Below are 23,424 nucleotides of genomic sequence, written 5' to 3'. Positions count from 1 at the left end.
CACACTGTTCGAAGTGGGCTGGTGTACACCGGTATGGCATACTGGCACTTCGAGCACTAAAGAACGCCACCGCCTTTCCAATTCCACACTGTTAAAGCACCAATTGGAACTCTGGAACCGGCAGCTAATCCGAAGCGGCCACGCGGCCGCTCCTGATTGGCTGCCGGTCCGCTGCAGATTTCAAATGGTGGACCTCACCAAAGCCACACCGAAGGCCTCCTCCACACCGCCGCTGCCCAGGGCCTTCTCCTCCTGACAGCCACCACCCACCTCCGCACCGCCACTGCACATGGCCTTCTCCGCACCGCCGCTGCTCGCTGACTTTTTCTCCTCACCACCGCCGCCCTCCACCCCAACGCTGCTGCCCAGGGCCTTCTCCGCACTTCCCTGCTGTCACTCTCCCAATCACTCTCCCTGTCCCTATGTCCCTGCTGTCACTCCCCCTGTCCCTATGTCCCTGATGTCACTCTTCCTGTCCCTATGTCCCTGCTGTCACTCTCCCTGTCCCTGCTGTCACTGCTGTCACTCTCTGTCACTGCTGTCCCTGCTGTTACTCTCCCTGTCCCTGCTGTCACTCTCCCTGTCCCTATGTCCCTGCTGTCACTCTCCCTGTGCCTTTGTCCCTGCTGTCACTCTCCCTGTCCCTATGTCCCTGCTGTCACTCTCCCTGTCCCTGCTGTCACTCTCCCTGTCCCTATGTCCCTGCTGTCACTCTTCCTGTCCCTATGTCCCTGCTGTCACTCTCTCTGCCCCTATGATCCTGCTGTTACTCTCCCTGTCCCTGAATTTTGGCTCATACTGTGTTGCGTAATGTGAATTTGGGCTCATACTGTGCGGCATAATGTGAATTTTGGCTTATTCAGTGTGGCATAATGTGAATTTTGGCTCATACTGCGTGGCATAATGTGAATATTGGCTCATACTGTGTGGCATAATGTTCATTTTGGCTCATACTGCCTGGCATAATGTGAATTTTGGATCATACTGTGTGGCATAATGTGAATTTTGGCTCATACTGTGTGGCGTAATGTGAATTTTGGCTCATACTGTGTGGCATAATGTGAATTTTGGCTCATACTGTGTGGCGTAATGTGAATTTTGGCTCATACTGTGTGGCGTAATGTGAATTTTGGCTCATACTGTGTGGCATAATGTGAATTTTGGCTCATTCAGTGTGGCATAATGTGTAAGTGGCACCAGTACTAGATAGTATAAGGGGTTCTACTATTGTGGTGAACAATGTGTATAAGGGGTATATGGTGTGGTACACTACACTTAAGGACACCCCCCTTTTGAGTGGCCACACCCCCTTTTCTGCAGCGCGCAAGCATAATTACATTAACTAGTACAAAAATATTACTAAGGGTTCCGTGTGGTGTGATATGAAAGGAGGTCCATGGGGGTGACACCATAAGTTACCATACCGGGTGACACCAACCCTAGTGACGCCTCTGAACAAACAATAGGTATCCAGAGAAAAGAAAATGACTTTAAGAGCAATTCTGTTTATTTCAATTCATGAACGTCCTCCCGGCTCTATAAAAGATCTAGGGGTCTATTTACCAAGTCTTGGAGAGAGATAAAGTTCAGAGAGAAAAAGTACCAACCAACCAGCTTCTAGCTGTCACTTTTCAAACACAGCCTTTGACATGGCAGTTGGTAGCTGATTTGCTGGTACTTTATCTCTCTCCACTTTATCTCTCTCCAAGGCTTAGTAAATAAACCCCCTATTCATAGATGTAACTAAAGCTGGGTACACAATGAGCGATATGTAATCAGATCCAGTGAATTGGACCGACTTATCACTGGCAATGGCGCATATCGGGCAATGTGTATGACCAATAGGCAGATGCCCACGGTGATGTCGTCAGGTTTGATGTGCTGCATATCCAACTTGATAATTTCGTTAGCGTCCTGTAGTATGCTAATAAAGGATGGAGCAGGATCGTTCCGTCCTTCATTAACTCCGCTAAATGGCTTCCCAGGACATATCGGCTGAGTACACATAGCACTAGTGTCTTCCCAGCTTTAGGGGAGAGCTGATTGGTTGCTATAGACAACTTCTCCAACTGTCCACTTTTGCACACTTTAGAATGCTTAATACATTTCCCCCTAAATAGCTTATGAATTCTATATTATTTAATCCACTTAACTCTTCACCGTATCAGTATCGCTATTCTAAATACAGTCACTCAGTCATCACTATCCTCCCAGAGGGAAGCAAAGGCAAAGATCAGTTATAATGTACTTTCCCCATCATTCTTTGTATGAGAAGCTGACTGGCATTGATAATAAAATAACAAATATGCAAAATTCTAATGATTTCTGCGCTTTTGGTAGAACTAAAATTATAGACTAATTGAAAATAGTGCATCAGTTAATGAACTTGTATGTTTATAGTATATCGTTGGTTCCTTATGGGCCAGATAATGAAGTAGTTGCATATCTTTATTGCAAAATCTTTATATTTTTTTATCATACAGTATTTGCCATACGTTGCTACCTTGCCTCAGAGAAGCAGGAAAAGAGGACGTGATGTGACAAGATTTATGACATCAACTGGGTGGAACAATTTGCAGTCAAGCTCCTCCCATCTCAGTAAACAGAGGGATGGGCAGACAATTCACATTATCATACCCCTTCCATTTGCATACCTCCCAATTGTCCCGATTTTCGCAGGACAGTCCCGTTTTTTGGGGACTGTCCCGCTGTCCCGCCAGCGGGCCACAGTGTCCCGTGGTGGGGGGGGGGGCCAGTTCGGAGGCTCATGCACTCGCTGCCCTGCTTAGTAGAGCAGTGGTGAATAGATGCTGTGTGCATGCGCACAGCGTCTATTCCCTGGAGTCAGAGGGAGAGGGGGCATGCCAGCGGCTCACAGAGCGCTGGGCATGCCCCCTCAGTGACAAAAATGGGGCATGGCTCGCGATCGCGGGTCCTCACGCAAAGCCACACCCCTTTTCTTCGACCACGCCCCTTTTTCGGGAGCGCGTGGCTTCGCCGCGCGTGTGTCCCTCTTTACAAAAATGAAAAGTTGGAAGGTATGCATTTGGTGTTTACTAAGATGGACAGGATTTAATAACGAGACTCATATCCTGTCCACACCCACCTTACAATAGGTTAGCGATCTCTGGGAGAGCTGCCTGTTCTCCCTGGAGGCCAGGAGTCTCCCACACATTTCAGAAGGCTAAGAAACAGTGTGATTTATACATGTACAGAGCTGGCTTGCGGGTGTCCCACGCCCTCCCTTAGTTTGTTAAGGACTTACCTGATGATGAGGTCACCTGGACATGGTCGGTAAGCCCATAACTTTGGCCAAGATTATGCAAAAACCTCTATTTAATTGCAAAATGTATTTCAATTCTTTCTTTTTCGACATTAAATCTTTATTAAGATTCTTCGAACCAAACAAGGGTACAGAAAAAAATAGGGTAATAAGACAAAAATATTAAGAAAAAGGGGAAGACAGGTCTTCCAACAACATCAAACAAATACATTGAGTGGTTCATACAGGTCAATTATCTTCCACAGTCGAGAATTCATTCAAATCGAAACTGAAAGGAGGGCTCAACGAGGTGGGAAGTATAAGAAGGGTACCTTTGCCCTCAGTAATATATGCATTCCACGGAAGCCACTTCATAATAGGCAAAGAGGGGAAGAGGAATATGAGGCCTCTCTAGTCTCCATGTCAAAGTGAAATTGGGTTTTAGAGATAACTTTCTCAAAAGGAGGAGAAGCAGATTTCCAATGTTGAGCAACTGTAGCCCTTGCGGATATTAAAATGTGACCCAGAACACAGCGGGAGGATTTAGGGACAACACTAGGATACCAATGAAAAAGAGCTAAAGAGGGGTCCTGGAGGTAAAATAAGTCCTAGAACATACTGAATAAGCTCAAATACTTTATTCCAAAAGGGATGAAGGGCAGGACAATCCAAGAAAACATAGAAAATGGTACCTTCAGAGTGACACACACGCCAACAAAACTTAGAGGTAGCGAGCCAAATCTTGTGTAATTTAGAAGTTGTAAAATTCAGTCTATGTATTAATTTATTATGCAATTCAGCATGGTTAGTACATTTTGATAGCAAAAAAGAGGAAAGGTGGATAGTTTCCCATTTTTTAGAGTAAATGTGCGATGGAGATCACTCTCCCAATTAATATGGGAAGAAGTGTTAATTGTTAGATCTGGAGGCAAAAGCAAACTATACCAATAGGAAATAGCACCGCGTGATGAGGATTGGGTCAACCTATTTAAAGTACGATCTGAAGGAGTTTGGAAAACTTTAGCGTTAATGGCCATACCATCTGCTCAATGTTTAAGCTGAAAGTAATGGAACCATGCCAAAGGGTCTAAAGTAAATTTAGCTTTTAAATCCACTAGAGATAGAATGGAAGTTGAGTAAAAAACATCAGCAAGGGATGTAAGACCTAAGCATCTCCAATATGAGATACTGAGATGGGGTAGCACTTTGTCTAGAGCATGTAGAGAGATATTCCTAGTAGGGAGAGTAATATCAAATTGGCTCAGATGTCTGAGATCCCATATTTTCAGGGTATCAAGAATAGAAGAGGGGAATAATGGAGAATGAGGACAGAGTTGTCGAGGCAACCAAAATAAATTAGGAAGGGGGAACTCCTGTAGAAGACTCTGCTCCAAATCTACCCATGGATTAAAGTTTGTAGGAAGGAAGAGGTCACATATCTGAGAAAGCAATGCTGCTTCGTGGTACTTAGTTAAATCAGGGAGGTTGAGCCCTCCGTGGGATTTAGAGCGAATCATACAGGAATACGCCAACCTAGGAGGTTTACGTTTCTATACATAGGATAACATCAATCTCCTCATCTGAGTTAACAATTTACGAGGTATGGTATATGGGATAGTCCGCAAAAAGTACATCAATTTCAGTAACCTCATCATTTTAAATGCCGCTATGCGGCTCAGTCAAGAGATCTTGTGACACATCCAAGATGAAATTAGAGAAGTCAACTGAGTTAATAAGGGAAAGTAGTTAGCGGTATGAACATTCTTTATTTGAGATGGAATAGAAATTTCTAAATATAATAAAGCTGATTCTTTCCAAATAAATGGGAAGCTTGTCTTTAAAGATTTCAAAATAGTAGTATGGATATTGATGGGGAGAGCATCAGATTTAGTGGCATTTAATTTACAATATGAAGCAGCACTATAACTTTCCAATATGGTATGTAGAGCGAGCAACGAGGTCTTTGGGCTGGTTACAAATAACAAAACGTCATTGGCAAAAAGACATAATTTATGAGAGGTATTGCAAACTGAGAGGCCTGGGAAATTTGAGCCAGGCGGAATGTGTGGGCCAGAGGCTCAATAGCTAGTGTAAATATAAATGGAGAAAGAGGGCACCCCTGCCTAGTACCGTTGGATATTCAAAAGTGTAATGATAAGAAACCGTAGCTAAAAATTCTAGCAGACGGGTCTTTATAAAGTGCTATTATAGAGTATAAAATGGCCCCCTGGAGACCAAACTTGGATAACACCCGTTGCATATATCCCCAGTGAAGGCGGTCAAACGCCTTTTCAGCAACTAAAGAGAGTAGGAGGAGTTGAGAATTGGTGTGTGAAGCCCATTCAACTAAATCTAGCACGGGTATTATCAGGAGCCTGGCGGCCAAGAATGAAACCTACTTGATCTGGATGGATCAATTGTGGGAGTAACGGGTTCAATCGGTTTGCAAATAATTTGGCACAAATCTTTGGGTCAGTGTTCAAGAGGGCTATCGGATGATAATTCTTGCATTCAGAGGGATCCTTGCTGGGTTTAGGGATAGTCGCTATTTGAGCCTCAACCATTTCGGCTGGGAAGGACCCAACACTTTATTATAAAGCTTTAGTATTTTTTAGTCGTTTTTAGGCTTTAGTATAAAGCTGCAAAAGGAGGGGAGAGAGGGTCTCACTGAATGCAGAATAGAATAAGTTGGTGAAGCCATCAGGTCCAGGGGCTTTCCCCTGTGGTAGTTGGCTAATTACAAGTTGTATCTCCTCCATGGTCCAAGGGGCATTCAAGGATGCCAGGTTGTTTTCATCTAGGGAAGGGAGGGTGTCTAAAAACAAAAAAAATGGTGGCCTCAGAGGGTTGGGGAGTAGAGGGATCCTCACATAGATTGTATAGTTTAGAATAAAACTCTGAAAACAGGTTAGCAATGTCCAAAGGATTGAGACACTGCTTTTCTGTGGGAGCAATAAGACATTGAATACGGTTACGGGCCGGTCTACATCGAAGCTTGTGTGCTAATAAACGAGAGGCTTTATTCCCAGCAGTGTAAAATTTATGACGAAGGTGTGGAAGAGCAGAATGCATGCAATCCATAAACAACTCCTGAAGCTGGTGTCTCACTTCTTGGAGTTGTTTACGTAACGCTTTAGTGGGGTGGGCCTGATTCTGAGACTCCAAAGTCCGGTGGGACTGCTCTAAATCAGCTTGGGATTTTCTAGAGCGGGCTTTAAATTGAGTACCCTTCTGAATAGAAGTACCACGAAGGACCGCCTTAAGAGCACACCAATAAGTAAAGATGGAAGTATCATCTGGAGAATTAGTGTGCATATATAGAGCCAAAGAGTCAGACAAGGCTTAATGGGGGAAATTCAATTGTTTGAAAAGTCATTGGGTGTCTGTTTTTTCCTAATAGGAAAAAACAGACACCCAACTGACTTTTCAAACAATTGAATATCCCCCTATGAGTCTCAGGATCAGTTAATTGATAATCTGGGAAATGCCAAGGGTGAGCAGGAGGGAAATGACGACCCGTATCCCACGTCCACAAAACAGGGGCATGTGGTGGGAAGGATTCTAATTTTTCAAGTACGTTGAAGAACCCATTTATTTAATAAAAGAAGGTCTATCCTAGAGTAACTGTTATGAACAGCAGGAAAAAGGTATAGTCTCTCTCAGTAGACAAGGACGTACACCAAACATCATATACTGTAGGTCAAACTCTGCAAGTAATTTCTTAAAAGCAAGTGAGTTACAGTACCTTTATCCCTAGGAGAAGGTTGAAAGCCATGGGTAGAGGATCTATCAAGTTTGGGATCAAGGACCATGTTAAAATCACCCATTACTATGAGAGTTCCTTGTCTGACCTTATGGATTTCTTCGAAAAGTATCTCTAAGAAAAGGAATCTGTCAAGAGTTTGGAGCATACAGGGAGTCTAACGTAATCAGGGTGTCATCTACAGTACCTACAAGAATTACGTACCGGCCATTTTTATGCTTAAATTACCGATGCAGGGTAAAGGGAGTATTCCTATGGAATAATACAGCAACGCCATTGCGTTTAGTGGGTCCATTTGCATTATAACATGTTGGGTATCTATGATCCTTAAAAACAGGGGGAGCTAGAGATGAAAAATGCATCTCCTGGAGGGCTACAATATTGGCTCTATACTGGTGAAAAGAAGCAAGGGCTATTCTCCGCTTATGTTGAGAGTTAAGCCCTATCACATTAAGGGAAAGGACCTTAACCATTAAGTAGTATGAATAAAGAGGATATAAAAATGCTATTGGAATACCTGTCAACAGGGTGAGAGAGATTTAAAAAGGGGGGGGGGAGACAGATAAAAAAATGAAAAAAACAAACAAAAGTCCCAGTATATCAGGACCTAGTAGGTGTCGTAAGAAACGAATACAACAGCATAGTTAACTTTTGGGGACAGGCTAACAGCCACCCCACCCATGAGACTTAATCGGAAGTAGGCATAAGGAACAGAAAATACAACATTATAACAATACAAGAATCATACAAACCAAAAAAGAGCAAATATAAGAACATATCAAGTACAATGGCTACAGAAATCTTTGTTGAGTAATACTTGCGGTCAAGATGACAGTACCCAGCACCGAGATGTAAGACGCTGAAGCGGAAGTCCAAGAGAGAGCTGCATCTCAATTAAAAGTCCAGGCTATAGAGAGCAGGATCAACTCCGTCTTGAACAGCAAGTGTCCGTTAAACATAGCAACAACGAAGACAAAGTTCCATCATCCCACCCTGGACCAGTCCGCTTGTAATGGAGGGCCCAGAGAAGATGAAGAAATTGAGACGGGAATGTTCCATTCTGAATTTGACACCAGCATCCACTGAGGAAATGACTGAAGTGGATCCATCTCTCCTCACCAACAACTTAACCAGAAATCCCCAACGATACTGCATATCACTGTCCTGAGTGCTTTCGTAATGGGTTGAAATGATCTCAGTCTGTTTAAGGTGTGAAGTGACAAATCCGAGAAAAGTTGTAAGTTGTCTGGGACGTCGGTATCATCCGCCAGATGGGCAGCCTAAAGAATTGAAAGGTATTCCTAATTGGGTCAGGAATAGGGTTTTTCCAGGGGGGCTGATAGAAGCAGGTCTGCCCTGGCTGAGTGCTAGGCCACGTCCCCAATGTATTACAATTCTAATTAGTAATGTTTGAATAGTGCACTTGCATTGTTTCTCTTTGTGTGTGACACTAAAAGTCTCAGCAGTGTAGCACCTCTCATTACATGTAGTTAGGGTGTGCAGTCAAGGGCCCCCTCCCCTATATACGTAATAATGTAAAATGTATGTTTTTTGTAGGGATGTGCGGGTTCGTTCCCTGAGAACTGAATCCTACCGAACATCACGTCCCGAGCCCGGATCCGAGCCCGACTCGGGATTTCCCACCAGACTTGGAAACCAGAATAGGGCAAAACATCATCATCCCGCTGTCAGATTCTCGCGGGTTTTGGATTCCATATAAGGAGCCGTGCATTGTCGCCATTTTCACTCCAGTCCTGGAGAGTGTAGCGAGAGGATGTGTCCCCTCAGTGTCTGTGCTGGAAAGTGGTGTGGCGCGTGGAGTGGTGACCTGCTCTTATGTGTCATTCCAGTGCTGTCTTGTACTGCCTCAGTCCAGTGGTGGTGTCTTGTGCTGCATCAGTCCAGTCACAGTGGTGGTGTCCTGTGCTGCCATAAGTCCAGTGCTGCTGTATAAGTCCAGTCCAGTGGTGCTGTCTTGTGCTGCATCAGTCCAGCGGTGGTGTCCTGTGCTGTCATAAGTCTAGTGGTGGTGTCCTGTGCTGCCATAAGTCCAGTGGTGCTGCTATATAAGTCCAGTCCAGTGGTGCTGTTGTATGCTGCATCAGTCCAGTGGTGGTGTCCTGTGCTGCCAGAACCAGTGGTGGTGTCCTGTGCTGCCAAAAGTCCAGTAGTGCTGCTGTATAACTCCAGGGGTACTGCCGTATAAGTCCAGTCCAGTGGTGCAGCTGTATAAGTTTAGGGGTACTGCCATATAAGTCCAGGGGTACTGCCGTATAAGTCCAGTCCAGTGGTGCAGCCACATAAGTTCAGGGGTACTGCCATATAAGTCAAGGGGTACTGCCATATAAGTCCAGGGGTACTGCCGTATAAGTCCAGTCCAGTGGTGCAGCCATATAAGTTCAGGGGTACTGCTGTATAAGTCCAGGGGTAGTGCCGTATAAGTCCAGTCCAGTGGTGCAGCCGTATAAGTTCAGGGGTACTGCCGTATAAGTCCAGGTGTACTGCCGAATAGGTCATGGTGTACTGCCATATAAGTCCAGTCCAGTGGTGCAGCCGTATAAGTTCAGGGGTACTGCCATATAAGTCATGGGGTAACTGCTGTATAAGTCCAGTAAAGTGGTGCATCCATATAAGTTCAGGTGTACTGCCATATAAGTCATGGGGTACTGCCATATAAGTCCAGGGGTACTGCCATATAAGTCCAGGGGTACTGCCGTATATGTCTAGTCCAGTGGTGCAGCCATATAAGTTCAGGGGTACTGCCATATAAGTCCAGGTACTGATGTATAAGTCCAGGGGTACTGCCGTATAATGCCAGTCCAGTGGTGCAGCCATATAAGTTCAGGAGTACTGCCGTATAAGTCTAGCAGTACTGCCGTATAAGTCCAGTCCAGTGGTGCAGCCGTATAAGTCCAGGGGTACTGCCATATAAGTCCAGGGGTACTGCCATATAAGTCCTGGGGTTCTGCCGTATAAGTTGAGGGGTACTGCTGTATGAGTCCAGGGGTACTGCCTTATAAGTCCAGTCCAGTGGTGCAGCTGTATAAGTCCAGGGGTACTGCCATTTAAGTCCAGGGGTACTGCCGTATAAGTCCAGTCCAGGGGTACTGCCATATAAGTCCAGGGGTGCAGCTGTATAAGTACAGGGGTACTGCCATATAAGTCCAGTCCAGTGGTGCAGCCGTATAAGTCCAGGGGTACTGCCATATAAGTCCAGGGTTACTGCCATATAAGTCATGGGGTACTGTCGTATAAGTCCAGTCCTGTGGTACAGCCATATAAGTCCAGGGGTACTGTCATATAAGTCTAGTCCAGTGGTGCAGCCGTATAAGTTTTAATTTTAAATTGCGGGCCACTTTCGACATTCAGCCACTGCGTGCCACTCCTAGATGGGCCAGGTGTTTGTGCCACACCCTTGTGTCGCTTAGCTTTGTCATCCAGCTACCTCATTGCAACTTTTTTTTATTCTTTGGATGATGAGCTGTTTGGGGCCTAGTTTTTTAAAAGTGCCTTCCTGTCTGACACTGCAGTGCCACTCCTGGATGGGCCAGGTGTTTGTGCCGCACACTTGTGTCGCTTAGCTTAGTTATACAGCTACTGTACCTCATTGCACCTCTTTTTCTTCTTTGCATGATGAGCTGTTTGGGGCCTAGTTTTTAAAAGTGCCATCCTGTCTGCCACTGCGGTGCCACTCCTAGATGGGCCAGGTGTTTGTGCTTAGTCATCCAGTGACCTCGGCGCAACTTTTTGGCCTAAAAACAATATTGTGAGGTGTTCAGAATAGACTGGAAATGAGTGGAAATTAATGTTATTAAGGTCAATAATACTGTAGGATCAAAATTACCCCCAGTCCAGTGGTGCTGTGTTATGCTGCATCAGTCCAGTGGTGGTGTCCTGTGCTGCCATATCCAGTGGTGGTGTCCTGTGCTGCCATAAGTCCAGTGGTGCTGCTGTATAATTCCAGGGGTACTGCCGTATAAGTCCAGTCCAGTGGTGCAGCCATATAAGTCATGGGTTACTGCCATATAAGTCAAGGGGTACTGCCGTGTAAGTCCAGTCCAGTGGTGCAGCCACATAAGTTCAGGGGTACTGCCATAAGTCCAGGGGTACTGCCGTATAAGTCCAGTCCAGTCCAGTGGTGCAGCCATATAAGTCCAGGGGTACTGCCGTATAAGTCCAGGAGTACTGGCGTATAAGTCCAGGGGTGCAGCTGTATAAGTCCAGTCCAGTGGTGCAGCCATGTAAGTTCAGGGGTACTGCCGTATAAGTCCAGGGGTACTGCCATATAAGTCCAGGGGTACTGCCATATAAGTCCAGGGGTACTGCCGTATAAGTCCAGGGGTCCTGCCATATAAGTCCGGTCCAGTGGTGCAGCCGTATAAGTTCAGGGGTACTGCCATGTAAGTCATGGGGTACTGCTGTATAAGTCCAGTCCAGTGGTGCAGCCACATAAGTTCAGGTGTACTGCCATATAAGTCCAGGGGTACTGCCGTATAAGTCCAGGGGTACTGCCGTATAAGTCTAGTGCAGTGGTGCAGCCATATAAGGTCAGGGGTACTGCCATATTAGTCCAGGTACTGATGTATAAGTCCAGGGGTACTGCCGTATAATGCCAGTCCAGTGGTGCAGCCATATAAGTTCAGGAGTACTGCCGTATAAGTCCAGTCCAGTGGTGCAGCCGTATAAGTCCAGGGGTACTGCCATATAGGTCCAGGGGTACTGGCATATAAGTCCTGGGGTACTGCCGTATAAGTCATGGGGTACTGCTGTATGAGTCCAGTCCAGGGGTACTGCCGTATAAGTCCAGTCCAGTGGTGCAGCCATATAAGTCCAGGGGTACTGCCGTATAAGTCCAGGGGTACTGCTGTATAAGTCCAGTCCAGGGGTACTACCGTATAAGTCCAAAGGTACTGCCGTATAAGTCCAGGGGTACTGTTGTATAAGTCCAGTCCAGTGGTGCAGCCGTATAAGTCATGGGGTACTGCCATATAAGTCCAGGGGTACTGCCATATAAGTCCAGTCCAGTGGTGCAGCCATTTAAGTTCAAGGGTACTGCCATTTAAGACCAGAGGTACTGCCATATAAGTCCAGTCCAGTGGTGCAGCCGTATAAGTTCAGGGGTACTGCCATATAAGTCCAGGGGTACTGCCATATAAGTCCAAGGGTACTGCCGTATAAGTCCAGGGGTACTGCTGTATAAGTCCAGTCCAGTGGTGCAGCCATATAAGTCCAGGGGTACTGCCGTATAAGTCCAGGGTTACTGCCATATAAGTCCAGTCCAGTGGTGCAGCCATATAAGTTCAGGAGTACTGCCGTATAAGTCCAGGGGTACTGCCGTATATGTCCAGGGGTACTGCCGTATAAGTCTAGTCCAGTGTTGCAGCCGTATAAGTCCAGGGGTTTTGCTATATAAGTCCAGGCCTTATAAGTTTTAATTTTAAATTGTGGGCCACTTTCGACATTCAGCCACTGTGTGCCACTCCTAGATGGGCCAGGTGTTTGTGCCACACCCTTGTGTCGCTTAGCTTAGTCATACAGCTACCTCATTGCAACTTTTTTTCTTCTTTGCATGATGAGCTGTTTGGGACCTAGTTTTTTTTAAAAAAGTGCCATCCTGTCTGACACTGCAGTGCCACTCCTAGATGGGCCAGGTGTTTGTGCCGCACATTTGTGTCGCTTAGCTTAGTTATACAGCTACCTCATTGCACCGCTTTTTCTTCTTTGCATGATGAGCTGTTTGGGGCCTAGTTTTTGAAAGTGCCATCCTGTCTGCCACTCCTACATGGGCCAGGTGTTTGTGCTTAGTTATCCAGTGACATCGGCGCAACCTTTTGGCCTAAAAACAATATTGTGAGGTGTGAGGTGTTCAGAAATGAGTGGAAATGAATGTTATTGAGGTCAATAATACCGTAGGATCAAAATTACCCCCAAATTCTGTGATTTTAGCTGTTTTTGTGGTTTTTTCAAAAATCATCCAGATCAATAACCAAAACCAAAACCTGAAAGGGTGGTTTTGGCAAAACGAATCCAGATCCAAAACACGAGCGGGGATGCAGGTCCAAAACCAAAGCACAAAACACGAAAAGTGCCTGTCGCATATCTCTAGGTTTTTGTAAATTGAAAGTTATTAATAGCTATACTACAAGTCTTAACATATACTCTTATATTGAAGGAATCTATATGGCAAAAAATGCATGCATCCATTCTATGTTGCCTAAATTGGTCATTACACTTCTACACAATGTTGTTGGATCATCAAATAACATGAATAATTGTGTTTTGATGTAATTATGTATGGTTTAGATAGAATAATGTCCTTCATCACCACATAACATGCATCTATCACATATAATAGTTATTTCCTTTCACACAATATCTTTGCATTTGTTTACATTGGTTCTCTTCAAATTGAAGAATATAAATTACAAGCCAAGAATAACTAGATTTGTAGACAAATCCAGCAAATATGGGTAATATGTATGCACCAGACAGCCTTTTTAGAGATTTGTGCCACATTAAAATCCTCTGTCCCATAACACTATCGTCTCATTTCAGCCAAAAAGCAGCATATGTTCTCTCTGGGGCAGTCATTTATTATAGTGCTGGAACGCAGCAGTGAGGCCAATGGCAAAGCACAAGTAAAAATCTGACTTTGGGGATTTAAGTGAGTAATGCAGTTTTCTTCTACAGTATGTACCTGAAAAGTTTTTTTTTTTTTACTTTTAATTAGAATAGGCTTAAGCAACTTATAACACTACAGTCTCTTTTATGATGACACTTACATTTCAACGATATCAGGCATAGCCCTCATTGCCATCCTACATAAACTAAACTGAAATATTTGTCATTGTAAATAAAATGTGTAATTGTGGCCACTCACTAGGGTTGCCACTTCAGCCCTTTAATTCTGGCTGACTTCAAGACTCCATTTCACCTGGTTTTAATCAGCCACAGAACCTGTGTAATTGGGTGGTCTTCAGTATGCCACCAGCATACCTGCGCCGGGATTCCGACCGGCCACATGCCGACACATATTCTCCCTCTTGGGGTTCCACGACCCCCTTGGAGGGAGAATAAATAGCATTGCGCGCCACCGTGCCCGCAGCATGGCGAGCTCAGCGAGTCCACAAGGGGTTCATTAGTGCTTGCCCAGCTGCCTAGTGGTAGCGCCGGCCCTGGATGGTGCAGATGTAACGTGCAGAGAGATTTAGATTCTGGGTGCGGTGTGTCCAAATTGAAATCTAAATTGCATTGTAAAAATAAATATGTCTAACATTTGTGGGCTACATGCAAAAGCATCCAGTATTTACCATGCAACGAAAAAAATATAAATGTATTTGCTCCCCTTGCATTGCAACATGGGGTTTTCTTTCCAGATACAAAGTGACTTGATTTTTATCCTTTATTTAGAAATCGGAATCAGGCCCACAGTACGGTTGGAGACTGAACCCATATGCTGAGCAAGTGGATCTGTCCAGTTTGGTCACACACACAAAATCTGTTGGAAGAAGATCACAAAGAAGCCTCACAAATCACTATCAGGCATCACACTGATTTTGATATTTTAGCAATTACCAAGTTATATATCATACCTCCCAACATTGATGATATGGGATACGGGACTTTTGCACGGTGAAGCTGCACCCGACCTCAAGAAAGGGGTGTGACCTATGGAAAAATGGGCATGGCTTCATGGGAGTGCCCACTATTGCAGGCCTCACTGAGGGGGCATGCCCAGTGCTCTTGTTTTAAATGTACTTGAACCCTCCAATTTTTTTTGTCTATCACCTGTATACAGCTAACACAGAGTTAAGTCTTTCCTGCAAGATCTGGTTGTAGTACAGTATGTTAAGAATTGAGGCTGGGGCCCATCAGGTTTATACTGGGGGGGTGCGGGCTGCAACCGGGTGTTACCCAACGAGGGGTGATATCAGAGTGCTAGCTCCTTTATAGTGACATCAGCCGGGTGCTGTACTGTAACTTAGGTGCAGCACTCAGCTCCTGTAATAGTGTAGGAGCCGGCGCTGCATACTTGGCAGTCTCTGAGGGCAGCCCAGCATCTCCCGATCCCCGGAGTGGAGTGATAAGAACGGGGTCGGGCACATGGCCACGCCATCTTCATATGACACCACACCCCCTTTGTCGGCATGCAGCAAAGGTTGGCGCAGGGGACCCTTATACTGTTCCGGGGGTCAAAGAGCATAGGAATGCCTCCATTCTGTCAAGAGAATTCCGAAAATGTAATCCATTTGTATTATGCACTTTGTTGTGTGAAGTACTGTGTAAAGTCACTGCCCGCATTTGGCCCTGGTGTGCCATCTTCCAACTGCCATAACAAGCCCTCATTTGGATCTCACGTGGGTGGCCAAATTGTACTTTTTTCTTGTCCCTTGACCATCAACTATAGAAGTAGTTTATTTGTTATCTAGGACATTACTGTATCATGTGGTAGAGCAATTATTTTCAGGAAACTAGCATTAGTTAATTAAAATGCTTGGTTTTCTATTTTATAACTGTACATTTCATTACTTCTGCAAATAGAAGAGAACCTATATTAGCCTGCAGGTTGTGTAACATAATTTTCTATTGTGTTCTCAGTGAAAGCATTTTAAAATGGCACACACTTTTTTTTTTGTCAGGTGTGTCAGTTCCATGGCCAGCTTAATCAGATGTGTAATTTGAAGGTTGTTTTGTGCAAGATAGCATAGGGCACAGTAGCCAAGCAGGTAGAAGATTGTCATCTTATAGGTGATGTAGAGCCATGTAGAGGAAGTCTAAAGGTCCCCATACACTACTGCGTCTTCTCCGAGGGGAGAAGTCGCATACACTCTTCCTTGAACTGCCCGGCAACTTTCTGGGTGGCAGGATCGCATACGATACATTGTATGCAGTCAGAGCTGGTCCTAGGCATAGGCAAACTAGGCAACTGCCTATGGCATTTGGCATGCCTAGGGGCACAAGCAGCTTCTGATGATTAAAATTATATGCGGCATGCCTATATTCTGTGTGTAGCAATTCGTATGCAGATACAGCCACAGTCGCACACAGTATATAGGCATGCAGCATATAATTTGAATCAGCAGAAGCTGCATGTGTATCCTAGCCACATAGCAATGCAAATAAGATACATTTTCATCAAAAATAGGCACCTGCCGTTAGCAGAGTTGCCAGCTGACTTATGCCAGGCATCTCCTGCTGCATGGCGCACTGAGACAAGATTTATGAGGACACATCTGTATCCAAGCAGAGGCAGAGGTCACAGTGTTAGTGGCCATGTGAGTGCTGTGTGTGACTGGGTTGGTTGTGTAATAGTGTTCAGCATATGTATAAGGGGCAATAAGTGTGTCGTGTACTGTATAACTGCATTAATAATGTGCGGCATATGTGTAAGGGACATTATGTGTATAAGGGCATTAATAAAGGTTGGCATAATGTGTAAGGTGCATTATGCTTATAAGGACATTAATAATGTGTGTCATATATGTAAGGGGTATCACTGTGTGGTGTTATGTGTATAAATGCATTACTAATGTGTGGCATTATGCGTATAAGATGCTCTACTGTGTGGCGTAACATGTAGAATCGGCACTACTGTGTGGTCTAGTGTGAATAAAGAGCAATATGGTATGGTGTAATGTGCATAAGGAGCAATTCAGTGTGATGTAATGTGAATAAGGGACACTACTGTGTGATGTAACATGAATTAGGGGCACTTTCACATGATAAGTTGTGAATAAAGTTGCACTACTGTGTGGCATAATTTGAACTGGGGGCACTATTGTGTGGCAATGCCCCTTGCCAGCAAAAACACACACCTTTTTGAGCTGTGCGCCAGATGTGCGCAATGTTCCTAAAATATAGGGGGTGGGAACACCAAAATAAGGACTGCTATGGGTGAGGGGTGATGGTGCTGGAAAAGGGGTGCAGGGTCAGAGGTGGAACTAGCGGTGGTGCTAGGGGGCACCAGCTAAAATCTTGCCTAGGGCATCATTTTGGTTAGGGCTGGCTCTGTATGCAGTCCTTTTGCATACAATGTACTGTATGCAATCCCAGCCAAGGCTGCTGGAGGCTGCCGTATCCGATAAATCTATAGTGTAGCCCTTGCGATCTTCGGCTCCGATCTGATGCGCACGGCACCGTGCATCGGATCGGAATCTGAGGTACAACACATGATATTTGGCATTTTTTATCTGATTTCTCGGCCCGATGCATCAGAATCGGATGAAAAGGGCCCAAATTGCACTACTGTATGGGCACCTTAAGACCCAAAATTTAAAAAAGTTAAATATAGTGTTCTGTCTTAGCCTGACTTTCCACTACTAAGGTAGAATTCAATAACTGTTTATTCCTCAATTACAGACAGCAAATCAGCATATTTATGACAGGGCCCAAATAGGCTCTAACACAGACCAAAAAATGTACAGTGTATATCACGGTGTGTCAGTTACATTTGCTATTACACTGACAGCATTGCTCATAGCCCTGTGCAGTTATACTTTAGATGTCTCTTACATTGGAGCATTGTTAGCCAACAACTCAAGGTAGATTTGAAACTGTTTACAGATATTACTATAATTCAGTGGTCTCCAACCTTAATTGGGGTGTGAGCTACACAAGAAAAATAAAACCTCCTGAAGAGCTACAAAAAATGTTGGCAAAAAAAATAATCTGGCTAATAACCGAAAAATGGAAAGTAATTTAATGAATATTTATTAAATAATTCATAGAAAAACAACAATGAATTTCATTAATACAGTGATATTGGGCGGTAATTCCAAGTTGATCGCAGCAGGATTTTTGTTAGCAGTTGGGCAAAACCATGTGCACTGCAGGGGAGGCAGATATAACATGTGCAGAAAGAGTTAGATTTGGGTGGGTTATTTTGTTTCTGTGCAGGGTAAATACTGGCTGCTTTATTTTTACACTGCAATTTAGATTGCAGATTGAACACACCACAACCAAATCTAACTCCCTCTGCACATGTTATATCTGCCTCCCCTGCAGTGCACATGGTTTTGCCCAACTGCTAACAAAAATCCTGCTGCGATCAACTTGGAATTACCCCCATTGTTGGCAGTAGTTTTATCCTCTTGGTGTCATGCTTGTTGCCAGGGGTGTAATGCTTGTTGCCAGGGGTTGTAATGCTCGTTGCCAGGGGTTTCATGCTCTGGGTGTCATACTCGTTGCCAGGAGTGTCATGCTCATTGCCAGGGGTGTCATGCTTATTGTTAGGGGTGTCATGCTATTGTTGCCAGAGGTTTCATGCTCTGGGTGTCATGCTCATTGCCAGGGGTGTCATGCTCATTGTTAGGGGTGTCATGCTATTGTTGCCAGGGGTTTCATGCTCTGGGTGTTATGCTCGTTGCCAGGGGTTTCATGCTGTGGGTGTCATGCTCATTGCCAGAGAGTAATGCTCATTGCCTGAGGTTTCATTCTTTGGGTGTAATGCTTATTGCCAGAGGTGTAATGCTCGTTGTCAGGGGTGTAATGCTCATTGTCAGGGGTGTCAGGGCACAAGACGCAACTTTGCAGAAAGCTGCATTTTCTCCCAGTGCTGAGAGCTCCTGATCCCGGTGCTGAGCACTACCGGCACTGGGTAATGCTGTAGCGCTGTGATCAATGTCAGGCATCTGTCTCCTCCGAGGTGGAGAAGTGCTATGGATGGGTGGGAGGACTCAGGGAAGTCAATTGCGGACTCCTCCTGAGGTTGGGCAGCAGTGACCCCGGGGGTCAAGCTACTTGGATTATGACAGTGAGCTACATGTCGCGTTGGCGATTGCTGTTATAATTACTTATTTATGAGGCACCACAAATTTCCACAGTGGCATATAGCGCAAAGAGTACAGAATAGATACATGCATAATTATTATGCCGATATTATTATAGCATATATTAATAGGCTGAGATAGTGGATCTAAGAGGAGGGATGAAACAAGAGGAAAGACGGCCCTGCTCATGCAATATTACATTCTGTAAGGAAAGGGGAAGGAGTATGAGTATTGTGGAGATACAGTATAAGGGATTAAGGATGTAGGTGGGAAGACCAGATCATGTTAAGATCTGGTAGGTTATGGTTAAGTTAGTTTGAGAAAATGTTTTAAGCACTGGATTTGGGGTAGGAGTTTGATAGAAGGAGGGGAACATGTTGCATAGGAAAGAGGCAGTGCTAAATAAGTCTGGGAGGAGGGAGATGCCTAGGCTCTAGCCTCTTAAACTATAACTGCTTTGTTTCTTAAGGAAATTGTAGACTGCATACTGGACAAATTTAAAGGATCACTAAACTTATACTTGTGTGATATCCAGAGGCGTAACTAGGGTTTTTGGAGCCCAGGGCAAGATGTAAAATGGCGCCCCCCCCCCCCCCCCCCCCCCAAGGAAAAAAAACATAGCAAAAGAAGCATGTGCGCGCGCCGGAAAAATGGGCGTGTCCACACACCAGAAGGGGTGTGGCCACGCTCCAGAAGGGGTGTGGCCACTGAAAATGGCCCACAGTGCCAGTTACATTGCCCCACAGTGCCAGATACAATGCCCCACAGTGCCAGATACATGCCCCACAGTGCCAGTTACATTGCCCCACAGTGCCAGTTATATTGCCCCACAGTGCCAGTTACATTGCCCCACAGTGCCAATTGCATTGCCCCCCAGTGCCAGATACAATGCCCCACAGTGCCGGATACATGCCCCACAGTGCCAGTTACATTGCCCCACAGTGCCAGTTACATTGCCCCACAGTGCCAGTTACATTGCCCCACAGTGCCAGATACAATGCCCCACAGTGCCAGATACATGCCCCACTGTGCCAGTTACATTGTCCCACAGTGCCAGATACAATGCCCCACAGTGCCAGATACAATGCCCCACAGTGCCAGTTACATTGCCCCACATTGCCAGATACAATGCCCCACAGTGCCAGATACATGCCCCACAGTGCCAGTTACATTGCCCCACAGTGCCAGTTACATTGCCCCACAGTGCCGGATACATGCCCCCCCAGTGCCAGATACAATGCCCCACAGTGCCGGATACATGCCCCACAGTGCCAGTTACATTGTCCCACAGTGCCAGATACAATGCCCCACAGTGCCAGATACATGCCCCACTGTGCCAGTTACATTGCCCCACAGTGCCGGATACATGCCCCACAGTGCCAGTTACATTGCCCCACAGTGCCAGATACAATGCCCCACAGTGCCAGATACATGCCCCACAGTGCCAGTTACATTGTCCCACAGTGCCAGATGCAATGCCCCACTGTGCCAGTTACATACCTCACTGTGCCAGATACATGCCCCACACTGTGCCTGATACATGCCCCACTGTGCCAGTTACATGCCCCACTTTGCCAGTTACATGCCCTACTGTGCCAGTTACATGCCCCACTGTGCTCTCTCCCCCCCCCCCCCCCGGTCACTTATCGAGTCACCGGCGCGGCGGCGGCGCTTGTTCTATGTGAGGGGAGGAGAGCGCCTCTCCTTCCCCTCACCGCTCCAGGACAGGTCTCCGGCGGCTGTGTGGCGCCGGTTCGCTAGCCAATCAGAGCTCGCGGACCGGCAGCCAATCAGGAGCCGGTCCGCAAGCTCTGATTGGCTGACGCCGCCGGAGGCCGGACACAGCAGCGCTGCTGGCAGCGCTGCAACGGCTTTCAGCAGCGGTGAGGGGAGGGAGAGACGGTGCGCTCTCCTCCCCTCACATTTCGGCTTCTGGCGTGACGGGGGCGAGTGGGGCATGATGCCCTGGCCACCGGCGGCGCCCCCCTCTCCTGGGCCTGCCAAGGCACCCAGGGCACGTGCCCCACTCACCCTACCCTAGATACGCCTCTGGTGATATCAGTTTAGTGAAGGCAGACTTAAATAAGTTGGCAAGGGTGCCAAGGTTAACTAGACACTTAAAACACTAAATTAATTACATAATGTTATACTGTTATTCCTTACCCTGCAACAGAGTTTTTATCATTAAGTTGATAAATGCTCTACAGCAGGGCTGGCCAAACTGGTCCTCGAGATCTACCAACAGTTCATGTTTTCCAGGCCTCCTGGAGATCTGTAGAATTGTCTGTTAGGAATGAATGCAGCACATCTTAATTAGTAATGACTACACCTGTGCACCAGCTAGGTGGTCTGGAAAATATGAACTGTTGGTAGATCTCGAGGACTGGTTTGGCCAGCCCTGCTCTACAGTATATGTGATCCAGCCACATCAACTTGTACAGCAGTCATCATCATCAACACCCATAACAGTATATAACATAACAACATTGTCATTCATTAGAGTTTAAACCTTTAACTTTGCCTTTATTTATACTGTGTATTTTGACTAACACATATTGGGGGTCATTCCTAGTTGATCGCTAGCTGCTGTTGTTCGCAGCACAGCGATCAGGCTAAAAACTGGCATTTCTGCGCATGTGTTTGCACCACAATACGCACGCGCGACATACGGGTACAAAGTCCTTTGTGGTTTTACACAGGTTCTAGCAATGTTTTCATCCGCACTGGCCGCCGCAAGAAGATTGAGAGGAAAGGGGCGTTTCTGGGTGTCCACTGACCGTTTTCAGGGAGTGCTTAAAAAACGCAGGCGTGCCAGGGAAAACGCAGGCGTGGCTGGGCGAATGCTGGGCAGATGTGTGACGTCAAAAGCCAACCCTCCAACGCACAGAGTAAGTTCAGGGCTGGTCTTGTTATACACAAAATGTTTTTGCAGGTGCTCTGCTGCACAAGCGTTCGCACTTCTGCAAAGTGAAAATACACTCCCCGGTGGGCGGCGACTATGCGTTTGCACGGCTGCTATAAACTGCTAGCGATCGATCAACTCGGAATGACCCCAATTGCGCACCTCGTCAGCAAGATTGCACAATTCAAAATACACCCTTAAGGCTGCAATTTATACCAAGATTGCAATCTATCCTAAATCAAGCCCAAAATCTATTCAAAAATTATATATATATTTTTTAGATGAAAACTTTTAGATTATTTTTTACACATTAATAAAAATTGCTGAAAGTTTTCGCTTCAAATGATTAAAAGAATAGCACATTAACAAATGTCTCTCATCACTGTAATAAAATCTGGATCTCTGGTTAGAGCTTTGCAGGCTAGGCTGCCATCTAGTTGTGAAATACAAGTCACACACAGTATAAATCAGATTACACTTACCATAATGACTGTTAGGGAAATGGTTAGCCTGGAAACTCCACCAAAATAAGCTGCAGAACCAATTGTTGCAAAAAGCCCAGGATCAATCCATGCCCGGTACTCATCACTTTGGACTCCAAACATATACACCAGAATCACACCGACAAGCCTACCAAACAACGCACCGGTGTACCTACAAGAGATGATACCTGGACAGTCATACGCACAGCACATATGTGTACATATAAGAGTCATGCTGTTTGACTTACAATAAAAACAAAAGTAATGTAACCAATTTGAAAGGCAACCAAACGCTATATTTTATTTAAAAAAATATTTCAATGTTTTTGTAAATATGAAAGGGCCAGTACAGTATATGTAATATTCATGTTATAAGACCTAAGGTTCTATTATAGTGTAGTCAGTCAAATGCAAATCTCACTATTCAGTTTAGTTACTATGCAATGCTCTTCTCTTAACCCAGTATCTCTTCCCAGAACTCTAATCAATTCTACTGATAATCTTTTTACAATACAGCAGCTTGAACCAAGTGACAATTATGTGATATGGATGGTTATGGCAGGTTATAGTGCCAGGCCCAAAAAAAACGAAAAAGACAACAGGGAAAAGGCAAAGAGGTGGCAGATACAATACCCTGAGGAATAACAAGGTTCTGTCTAGCATATATTACATTATATTATATACATTACCAGACTAACCCCGTTGCGTACTAGGCACAAAAAAAATTAAATTTTAATATATGTATTTAATAATGTCTTGTTTTATATACACTGGCGTGCACAGCACATTTTATTAGGGGGTGCACCGTCGGAGGGGTGTGTCTAGGACCGCCTTTTGGGCGTGTCTAGCACTATCTATTAATGGTCAACGCATAAAATATACACCTTTGTACCAATCCTAATAAAGCAGATACATTGTCAGATGTTGTGGTGTGCACCAAACAAGCACCCCTGATGGCATTAACTGCAATTCCACTGCTCCTCATCAGCCTGGTCTGGCTCCCCCTCTCTTTCACCTGCAAGCTGCAGCAGCTTACTTACAAATCAGTCACTCACTGACACTGACAGTCGCAGACTAGTACTGCTGCTGCTGGAAAAACTAGTGACGTGTCAATGCTGCTGCCGGCTGTCTGCCAGTATTAAATTTGTCTTCCTAAGAGGAACGCTGGCTGCATGCTGCTCCTCATCAGTGGCTGGCATTGGCATAGCATAGAAGGAGAGAGGTGTGTATGTGGTGGGTGTGACGGG

At 45.3% G+C, this 23,424-nt stretch overlaps 1 protein-coding gene across 1 annotated transcript in view; it reads right to left on the bottom strand.

Annotated features, from left to right (window-relative positions):
* The window catches only part of LOC134929650 (chloride channel protein C-like), a 563,568-nt gene that overhangs the window by 289,951 nt on the left and 250,193 nt on the right, over positions 1-23,424 (bottom strand). The window contains exon 14 of the mRNA XM_063925230.1: positions 22,178-22,349. Within this exon, the coding sequence (XP_063781300.1) occupies positions 22,178-22,349 (172 nt within the window). The remainder of the gene's footprint in view (positions 1-22,177; positions 22,350-23,424) is intronic.

Source organism: Pseudophryne corroboree, chromosome 5 (genome assembly GCF_028390025.1).
Source record: "Pseudophryne corroboree isolate aPseCor3 chromosome 5, aPseCor3.hap2, whole genome shotgun sequence".
NCBI classification, from domain to species: domain Eukaryota; kingdom Metazoa; phylum Chordata; class Amphibia; order Anura; family Myobatrachidae; genus Pseudophryne; species Pseudophryne corroboree.
Note: the sequence above shows the minus strand (reverse complement) of the source record. Positions and strands in the feature narration are given on the sequence as shown.